Source organism: Denticeps clupeoides, chromosome 3 (assembly GCF_900700375.1).
Source record: "Denticeps clupeoides chromosome 3, fDenClu1.1, whole genome shotgun sequence".
Classification (NCBI taxonomy): Eukaryota; Metazoa; Chordata; class Actinopteri; order Clupeiformes; family Denticipitidae; genus Denticeps; species Denticeps clupeoides.
Window position 1 is genome coordinate 11,755,071 of NC_041709.1, and position 10,239 is coordinate 11,765,309.

Consider the following 10,239-nt stretch of genomic DNA (forward strand, 5'->3'; position numbering starts at 1 on the left):
AATTTTCACTAAGAATATATCTCATTGGCTTCCTTAACATTGGTTTAAATTTTCCATTAATATGTTTTAAAAGGGATTCCCTGAGAAGTCATATCTAACAATATCTAAAATGATTAAATAAAAGGTTGCTGCTCTGTTGTGTGTGTGGGGCTCCTAACATCTCACTATCGGAGGCCCCCACCGGTCTGTCCCCGGCTGCAGAAAGACAATACATTTGTGTTCATAACAGGGCAGCAAACAGCTCCATTAGAGATGAAAGGGCCCCGTTGAGGCCAATCAAAGGCAATCACTGTGGGACACCATTGCCGTCTGTCCTGAGCCTCGGGACCCGCGTCTGAGAGGGAGGGGATTGAGTTGAGTGATGCTTCAAGCACTCTTTCATGGACCCAACTGCCTGAACTTGTGATTAATGATGCGGTTTGTGTGCGCAAACATTCAAGACCCAACTAAAAAGCACCAGGCAAGCATGCAAAGCAAATATTGAAGGTGGGCAACTAGAAGCACAGGTCTCCATCTGACAAACCTTACATGTAAACTGTAAAATGTACTGTTCATTTCATGATAAAGTGTCATGTTATCAAGTATTATTTATAAATAAATAGGAGAAAGATTTTATTCTGAATATAAACACAGATCCTTTGGTCTGAATGAAAACAAAACAAAGTGCGGGTTGCTGTTCATTTCCTTTGAAATGATGACAGCTCACATTTCAGTTTTTGAATTTGAACGTCTCACCACTGAACATGTTGGACCTCACTGCTATTTGACAACTCAAATGTTGGACCTCACTGCTATTTGACAACTCAATTTCTGAAAAACATACAAGTTTTCATCCAAGTTTTCCAGACTCCAGGTCTGTGTGAATCAGCAGTGTTGTGTGAACGTCCCTGTCTCTCTCTGTCTCTTAACTACTTATCTTTCTTTTGATGGTGATGGCATCAGGATAGGAGGTGGACACGCCGTCTCCTCCTCCCGTCTATCGTCAATAAAAACAGGCTCCTGTCTGTACTTCACCCCATCCCTCTTGCACCAGCTCACATCAAAACACTTTGCCCCCCCACCCATTATCACATATCAGGGTCTGGGCTATATGGAAATGAAGAAGGGGGGCCAAAGTCTCAAAGGCTGTCTGGGTTGGAAAACAGAAACCTGCAGGACTTTCATTTGGTGGTGTCTTGAGAGATTACTGTGCGATAATCAACAGAATGGGATCTGGGTTGTGTTTGGCCTGTGAGTGAGAGACAGAGAAAGCCTAACCCTACACATACAGAAACAGAAAAACAAATAATCTGCTCTTTGAAGTTGTTGTAAAATGATAAAAAAAATTAGAAGGCCTAGCACATTGATTACAGTTACAGCTCCAAAATTTGTATCTCATTAGGTTTATTATAACAGGGTTAAGTTTATGAGAACACCCCACCAAACAGGAATCACTAATTTAAACAAATAAAAATAAAATGTTCAATTTGCAAAGATCTCAGATGTGGGAGAATTTATGAACTATAACTGTTACCTAATGGCAATTAATTATAACCATGCTTTTCCTTGAAAACCCAAACCCTACCACTACAATTAAATAATAGAAGGCAGTAATACTAGAGCAATTATTATAAGGCTACTTACAACAATGCAACACCATCTACATCAGGTTTAAGACATTCACCAACTACAATGTTGGCCATGAAAATAATTCACAAAATGATGGACTTATGATGATTCTTGTTATTTAGGGAAGTTGCAAATGGATTCTGAACTGGACTGTTATCCAGTTCATTTGCCCCCGGTCTCCAGACTGCTGTCTCCGCTCGTGTTAACAGAACATTAACTGCTACCTGGAACATCAAAGGGATTATGGGTTCCAGAATCACAGTGGCACCTCCACACAATAGTTATTTTTAAAGAATGAAAATCATTCATTCCCCCACTTTTTCACTGCATTTCATATTTCCTTCTTTAGATCTATGTATGAATATACCAAAAAATATAAGATACATTTAAATAGTAAACCTTACAAGACCCATACTCAATAAAATAGGTGGTACAATTAAGCAAAATATAGGCCAAGATGAAGACATTTGTCAATTTACTTTTGCACAATTGACCTTAAAATAAAAAAAGATTTTCAAGACTTTATGTCTATTTTTTAAATGTATTTTTTGCAGTGTTTATATTTCTAGCCTTATTAAGGAACGTCATGAAGTTTAAGTCACAAAATAATAACCACACATACACCACCAAAATGTAATCCTCAAACAAAGAGAAAGCCAGATACAGTAGAGGATAAGGGTAGGTGATGATTTAGGACAGGCTGAGGGGTTTACATCTCCAGACACACTGGAGCCAGGAATTAATGGGTTCATTCAGAGACGATTGAGACATCTTAATTACCACACTTGTGAAAACTTAAGGGGTGGGGAGTGGAGAAGAAGGACATTGCCTTTGATCCCTGGCTGAGTGAATTGTAAATGAGGTGGATTACCCCTATAAATACTTGAGCCGCTTGCCACAGATACAGCAGAGCAGAACCCACACCCTACCCCAACCAGAGGATTTTAACCAGGCCAGCTCTTCATTACAGAAGAAGTATTATTAAGGATACAAGAATACACCAACAAGAGAACAAAGCAAGCAAGACAAGGACATTGGTTTGTGTGGATTTGGGAGGATTTTACCCACGGCTATCATGAAGGGTCACTTTTCCATCGAATGGCTGTCTCAAAGCAGCCAGGACTCAAACAAACAAACACAGGCAGCCCCTTCCAACTCTTGGCCTCCTGTTGGACCTAACATGCCCAGCACCTCGGGTACTGTGCCTGAGAGTCTTCCTGGCTTCTACAGTCGATGGAGGCCAGACAGTTTGGATGGACAGGAAAGACCCACAGAAGCACAGACTGTCCCAGCAAGGGACATCCCTGGGGTGCAGCATCTTACTCAAGGTAAGACATGAAACACTTTTGGTTGATCTGAAAAATCTGTGGATGTAAATGAGAAGATTATGCGTTCGAGCATTGTGTGTTTGAACACCGTGTTTCTTTTGTCTGTGCCAGACACAGGCTTCACCAGCAGCACAGAAGAAGAGGAGACCTCAGGGTACGAGAGTGAGGGCGGGCGTTCTCTCTCGCCCACGACTCAGAAAGAACCCGTACCCACGGTTTCCCCCTCCACTGGACGCAGGCCGCGAACTGCCTTCACAGCGGAGCAGATAAACAGCCTGGAAAAGGCCTTCAAGAGGAACGCTTATCTCGGCACTCAGGACAAAGCTGAGCTTTGCAAGAAGCTGAATCTCTCTGATAAGCAGGTAAACATTCATTCTCTTCTAAAATGTAAATAGACTCGACAATATTGTATAGGTTTACTGTTAATTGTTCAACGTATACTCATGCACATAGTTTATGTGCATATATGTTCATTTTTTTCAGTCACATGCACTTTTGCTGTGTGTTGGTGTTGTTTGATGTGACAATAAAAGTGATTTGATTTACACAACTATATAAACAAATTATATATACATTTAAAAAGGCACATTCATTGATTCATTTCAAATTCTTCCTTCAGATAAGGAACTGGTTTCAGAATCGGCGCATGAAGTTGAAGAGGACCGTTCAGGACGCTCTGGCTCACGCCTGTCAGGCTAAAGTTGCATCCCACCTGATGCACTACCCAGAGTTTCAGGCCTTCAGGCCGGCCCCGTATCCAAGCTACTACATCACGGCACAGGACACCCCCACACCCTACCCATCAGCCAGCAGCCTACACTACAACCCCTCTGCAGCCGCAGCTCTGTCTGGCCTGCCCGTCGATGGACTCTATCAGTACAGCAGTTTGCCCAGCATGGCTGTCACCCCTGGAGGCTCTACAATGATGGCTCCATACCAACCATACCATCATCAATACTAGCCATTGCTACCGTGTGACCAGCGATCTGAGATTTGCTATCAATACATATGAAATGTATTTTTTTTTTTTAAGGAAAGAGTGCAATATGAATTTTCTCTTCTAACATTTCTATACTTGTGATGTGGTGTGTTATTTAAAATTAATCTGTACATTTTGTAAAAATTTCTCTAATATGTCAAAAGTTCAAAATTGTTATATAATAAATGTGACCAATGCTTAGAAGAAGCATTTAAACTGTATTTTAATACATACATTTATTTGTGGATAAAACACTATTCAAAGAACTCCAAATAGAATTCCAATTGAAGCAGAGTATTAATGTGTCATGGATCAAATTATTAGCATGAGAAATTTGTACTGGGGAAGTAGTAGTTTCCGCCATAGATGTCTACACAATTTGTTAATTTTCCAGTGCACACAGTCGGTTTTAAGTTTTGAAGTGCAGTTCTAAATTAATTAAAGCACATGAGTTATTTCATTTAGCAAACTGACCAAATATGATCATGTGAACAAAAAAAATGTAACCCACATAAACCATGTGCTTAAGTTTATTCACTTTTATGCAGTAATTTAAAATTAGTTTTAGGAAACATTTATAAAAGGCAGACCTAGAGTTGGAAGCTATTCTACATGTTATAAGTATTGCTTTGAAGAAAAAAAAAGTATTTAAAGATCAATATCCATGGATAATTGCATGGAAGATATTCCTAAGGATTAAATTATATTATTGTTACTTTGATCTTGCAATGTACAAAACACTGAAACAGAACATATTCTAACGGTGTATTTCATAAGGGAAAGAGTCAATATGCTATTGATTTCTCAACCAAAAGATGACTTTCAAGAATGTTCCCATTTTATGACATTTGAAATACACAATTAGAATGGGAGCTGTATTTGAACTCACATCAATCCTTGTATAGCACATGCAAGATCAATAGCTCCTTCTAAAATTGCATTTTCTTTTGGTCCAGAATATCCTGAGAGATGTGGATAATTAAAAGAATGGCAAAACTGTACTAACTTTGTTCTTATATTAATAAGCACTTTCCCTTTTACCAAAAAAAAAATCCAAACGAACGAAAAAACCATTTAAACACGTATGTATAAAAGTTTGAGCAAAAGCCAATACACAACTTTTTGTTACAAACTGTAAAATCCTCTCAATTAATCTTCCCACCAAAAACATTTTCTCCCATTACAACATAATCAAAATTTTAACATGAGAAACTACAGGTCACAAAACATTCAGAAATACAACACCATGCTGATTGCCTTAATCTACACTCATCCACGACACACAAACACACACAGATCACATGATCCGCCTATACGGTCTTCTGCTGGCCCTTCTTCCCAATCAGTGATTTGTGAATGTGAGGGATCACACCTGAGAAAAAAAAACAACAAAAAAAAACAGAAATATTCAGAACGTTCAGCTGAATGATCATATAACTGCAAATGCAAAATGTGCTTTCTAAATAAGAGAAAACAGACAAGAATGTGTCATGTAATAAAAGCGTAAAATACCTCCTCCAGCAATGGTGGCTTTGATGAGTGAATCCAATTCTTCATCACCTCTAATAGCGAGCTGTAAATGGCGCGGGGTTATACGTTTCACTTTAAGGTCTTTGGAAGCGTTGCCAGCCAACTCCAACACCTACCAAAGAAAATATACAATGAATGTTTGGTCAAAAGATCATTTGAACCAGAGCCATTGTTAAATTTTCTGTGCTTCACATCCAACAATCAGGCAAGAATTTGGAATCTAAAGCACAGGTCAACATTTACCTCAGCAGTGAGATATTCCAAAATTGCAGCACTGTACACGGCTGCTGTGGCACCGACGCGCCCGTGGCTTGTTGTGCGGGTCTTCAGGTGCCTGTGTATGCGACCCACTGGGAACTGTGTATTACAATAAGACAGAAATGCCGCTACAGATAATGAAGACGTGAATGACAATAATAATGTTTTCATTTTCATGACTTTTTTTTTTTTATATATACATGCCTGTAGTCCAGCTCTCTGAGAGCGGGACACCGCCTTGGCTTTTGCCTTGCCACTGTCCTTTCCAGCTTTTCCACCAGCCTAGTAATCGTGAAGACAAAAAACAAACCTACATGAAACCGAATCCGCAAAAAAAACGTGGAAACCGGCATCACTGCTCCGGCCTACAGAAATAACTGCTAGTGGGTGTGGCCGTCAAAACAGCGCAACTAAAACTTGCCCTACGGGTCGCTGTTATACTAAAAAAAAAAATAAACCGAGAGCCCGCGGAGCCCTCGTCGTCGTTAACCAGATCAATCCGACTCCTGCGCGTCCCCGGCGGGGAGGTCAGCCTTTGCGCGGAAGCCCGACGCCGCCGGCGTTTTCTAGCGCTCGAAACCTCGGCCGCGCGAACAATAGACAGCGGGTGGCGTCACAGGGCGACAGGGTGGCGTTACAGGGCGACAGGGCCCCGCCGGTGGACGCGGAGAATGAACGACAACTCCAGACGCGCACAGGAAGTCGTGCTCGCTAAACGTTTAGCCGCGTTAGCTCGCAGCGTTTGGCGCTTCTTTTGCCGAAGCTAGGTTAACTGGAACAGTAGCCGTCACGCGTGTGCGGAACGTTCACGGAGCAGCGCAGAAAGAGTCGTAAGCAGCAGATATATCGGCAGTTACCATGTCGGCAATTTAAAGTCCCGGGAGATTTTGAATGAATGGAACAATTAACGCCTTTTCACCCTCTCGGCCAACTCGATCCCACTATGAATTAATTCGCGTGTGGGAGCTGCGCAGCCAATGGGGGGACACCGTATTGAATCGAACCAATCAAAACGCCCCTTCCTTGCACACCGCACGGCGCATGCGCCGCGGCTGGTCAGGGTCAGGGTCACGTTCGATTCATTGCATTACATTTACATTTGAGACATTTGGCAGACGCCCTTATCCAGAGCGACTTACAACGTGCTTTCAAGTTACCATCAATGAAGTGATCAGTTCTAGTTCATTAGGACCCCCAACTATGAATACAACCTATTTATTCACTCTGTTGTAGTTTCTATACATAAGTCAGTGACCTCAAGGGGAAGGGCAAGTTCATTCCACCACCGAGGGGTCAAGACGGAGAAGAGTCTGGATGAATGTCTTCCTTTTACATTCAGAGATGGAGGGACCAGGCGAGCAGTACTGGAGGCTCGGAGTATACGAGGTGCAGTGCGAGGTGTAATAAGGGCTGTGAGGTAGGATGGGGCTGCTCCATGTTTGGCTTTGTAGGCCAGCATCAGTATTTTGAATCGGATGCGTGCAGCTACTGGGAGCCAGTGGAGGGAACGTAGCAGAGGGGTAGTGTGGGAGAATTTGGGAAGGTTGAAGATGGAACAAGTATGGCGCCCAAAAACTCTCAATGTCTCGTGACAACCTTGACAAATAAAAAAAAGGTCACGTTTTAATTGATATCCATAATTAACTGTTATTCTTTCTTAAATCCCCGTGATCAATGTTGCTCATGGTGTTTAAACACTCAGCAATGTGCCAAACGTGTTGAATATATATATTTGTAATATACCTTTCTGACATGTATATCTTTGAAACAATATTGAAGCATATGTCTATGCTAAGATATAACGTGACAAATAAAATTCTCAGTTTCCGCATCCCGGAGGACAATGTCCCCATCTACAGGGCATGAATGGGCACTGAACACTTCCATGGACGGGGCCACAGAAGATGGAAACCCCAATTAAAAAATAAATATTAACAACAAAACATACAGACAAATTGAAGCACAAAACAGCCAAATGTACTGCAACATGTTTGTTAATAATAAATAATACATTTTATTCATGGAGCGCTTATAAAGGTAAGGTTGTTACTATGTGTAATGAAATGAGAAAATGAACTCATTAAAGGGAGATTACTAAAATATTTTAATTACTTTAATATTATAAGCATAATTAAATTTTTATTTCCAATAATTACAGTTTGCCAATAATTTGCCAATTTTTAAAAAATATATTTACATTCAGGTCAGTATTGTGATGGCTATGGCAAATGTCAGCTTATGTCTTGTCTATGTTTTTGAGGTTTGTCTGACTTATTATCTTGCTGTTGGACTACTATCATTACTGTTGATAGAAATAAGAGAATTTTTTATACAAAACAAACATACAAAATCCTATACATTAGGTTTTTTTATTACAAATTCCTCTACTCGTCCACTTTGCTGTCGACAAAGGCCATTTGAGAGATTAGTCAGATAAAATGTTCTTTATTACTGCAAGCAGCGAGGCAAAAGCATCCTTCTTCTTTTTGTTCATTGGATAAATATTTGGTCATTTACAGTTGCTGCAAAAAAATATATTTACTTGTATTTTTTCAAATCCCTTCTTCAACCTTTTTTACAATCATACCAAAGTGTTTTTTTCTGCCGAGTCTACCATGAAGGTCTTACTACACTGTAAAAAATAAAACAGTAGTTTGACTTAAAAAGATATGTTAATGTTTTCCACTATAATTTTAAGTTAAGCCAACTCCTGTCAGAATTACATTAATTCAAAGCAATATTTTTGAGTATGGAGAAGTAGCTTTTTTGTTACAAAAAACACATTTCTAAGTTACATTAACTTAATAATTGTCAACAAGAATGCAAGTATTTAAGTTGATCCAACATGATATTTTAGGTATGGTGAAGTAGCTTTTTGGTCATAATAAAATACATTTCTAATTAAAATGAACTTAATATTTATCAACATGCATGCAAGTATTTAAGTTGATCCAACGTGATATTTTAAGTATGGTGAAGTAGCTTTTTGGTCACAATAAAACTAATTTCTAAATAACATGAACTTAATAATGTGTATGATCCGTATGTGATCCCTGCAAGAGATTCCTATAATAAGGGAATTTTCCAGTTTCCCAGAAGGCTAAGTCTCTCAAAACCTTGGTCGTTTGGTTGTAATATAACCTTGAGTACCTTATAGGTCGGGCTCCTCCATGGTGGTGCCCGCCCACAAAGAAGTCAAGGTTCTAAGACAGATACTTGATGATCAGACTTTTTTCCAAATGAAATTAAGCTACCATGTGCTGTGTCTTCTCTTGTGTCATGACCTTCAGAAAAAGGATCCCCCCAAAATGAGGTGTAGCTACCTGCTGTCTTTGTGAAGCAAGAAGCAGTTAAATGATTATAACAAAATCTGAGGAAGATGAGTTTGTTTGTTTGGTGGTTTGAAGGTGGCTGAGTGAAATCAGCTGACAGCAAGGAGAACGCAAGATACCTTCTGAAAGGTTGCAAGGAGTATTTAAAGACATGAGGGCAATGTCAAAACCAAGCACCTGGACAGCAGCTCAGGGACTCTTTCCTGGTGCTCAAAAAGAATAGAAATTCAGAAAGTATTATTCAAGCGAGTTAGACACATTTATTGACAGTAAAAAACAGTAGGACAATTTTTACACTTTCAAACAGCAAGATTTGTAGGCTACATTTTCCTGAGACACAAACCAACATGCCCTCAGAAACTGTGTTAAAGAATGGATCACCATTCTTTGACTTGAACACATGAAAGTAAATCAAAACAAGAGATGACAGATTGCTGTACATTAAAGGTACCAATTTAAACATAAAATGAGCAAAGCTTCTTTCATTCAACTTTTTCAGTATTCTTACATAATCATCTTTATTCTTATCAATATTTGACTATTCACCTTCCAGATTAACGGCAGCTAAAGGGGGCACTGCATATGAAGTTCAAAACACATAAATACCCTCAGAAGACAGAAGTGGGAGAAATTAACCACAGCTCAAATTCCTTAAAAACGTGCAAACAGCAGCATTTTTAGGCTAGACACAAAACATGAACTCAGAAGCTTATGAAGAACAGTGTTTTAAAATTTGGTAAAACCCAATGCATGAACTGGCAGCAGAAATGCAGAAAAAATAACAGGTTATTCGTGTGTGATGTGAAACTCTCCCTCACGAAAGGTTGATCAAGTCTGCTCTAGAAAATACCAAACTTGAGATTCATTACTTTAGAGCTGGCTTTTTGTCCATCAAGCTCAAGGCATAGCTTCTGAAATTTCAAGTGCATGGGATAGGTAAGACTGTAGATTACTTTCATCAGCAAAGCACAGGATCTGGCAACATCAATCCCCTCCAGGATCTTGGATCCCTCAACTATGATGGTTGCACGCCCATCTGAGCTTCTGCCTTACTCAAGATCAGGTCTAGTATATCTTTCCTGCTAAGAACCTGAAGTAAAGACTTTAGAATGGGGACATACCTGAAGCTGCTCTCTCCACTAAGAATATACACAATTGGAATATACTCAATTCATTAAAATACTTTCTTCTTTTGAAGGCAGAG

At 39.7% G+C, this 10,239-nt stretch overlaps 2 protein-coding genes across 2 annotated transcripts; one reads left to right on the plus strand and one right to left on the minus strand.

The window, feature by feature from the left end:
• On the plus strand, positions 1–3,927 carry ved (ventrally expressed dharma/bozozok antagonist). Its single transcript, XM_028973384.1, has 3 exons — positions 1–2,936; positions 3,048–3,298; positions 3,556–3,927. Exons 1-3 carry the CDS (start codon positions 2,684–2,686, stop codon positions 3,895–3,897), a joined length of 846 nt encoding a protein of 281 aa, XP_028829217.1. The 5' UTR covers positions 1–2,683; the 3' UTR covers positions 3,898–3,927.
• A 502-nt stretch (positions 3,928–4,429) lies between these two features.
• h2az2b (H2A.Z variant histone 2b) lies at positions 4,430–6,685 on the minus strand. Its single transcript, XM_028973385.1, has 5 exons — positions 6,561–6,685; positions 5,908–5,985; positions 5,689–5,802; positions 5,428–5,557; positions 4,430–5,287 (listed from the first exon to the last, which is right to left on the minus strand). Exons 1-5 carry the CDS (start codon positions 6,561–6,563, stop codon positions 5,226–5,228), a joined length of 387 nt encoding a protein of 128 aa, XP_028829218.1. The 5' UTR covers positions 6,564–6,685; the 3' UTR covers positions 4,430–5,225.
• Positions 6,686–10,239: the final 3,554 nt, after the last annotated feature.

Excerpts from the sequence above, each read along its gene's own strand:
- ved (XM_028973384.1), top strand. The coding sequence starts at position 2,684 with ATGAAGGGTCACTTTTCCATCGAATGGCTGTCTCAAAGCAGCCAGGAC. Across the intron at positions 2,937-3,047 it reads GGTGCAGCATCTTACTCAAG|ACACAGGCTTCACCAGCAGC; the intron begins GTAAGACATGAA and ends TGTCTGTGCCAG. Across the intron at positions 3,299-3,555 it reads TGAATCTCTCTGATAAGCAG|ATAAGGAACTGGTTTCAGAA; the intron begins GTAAACATTCAT and ends TTCTTCCTTCAG.
- h2az2b (XM_028973385.1), bottom strand. Across the intron at positions 5,558-5,688 it reads TGGAATATCTCACTGCTGAG|GTGTTGGAGTTGGCTGGCAA; the intron begins GTAAATGTTGAC and ends TTTCTTTGGTAG. Across the intron at positions 5,288-5,427 it reads AGCCACCATTGCTGGAGGAG|GTGTGATCCCTCACATTCAC; the intron begins GTATTTTACGCT and ends TTTTTTTCTCAG.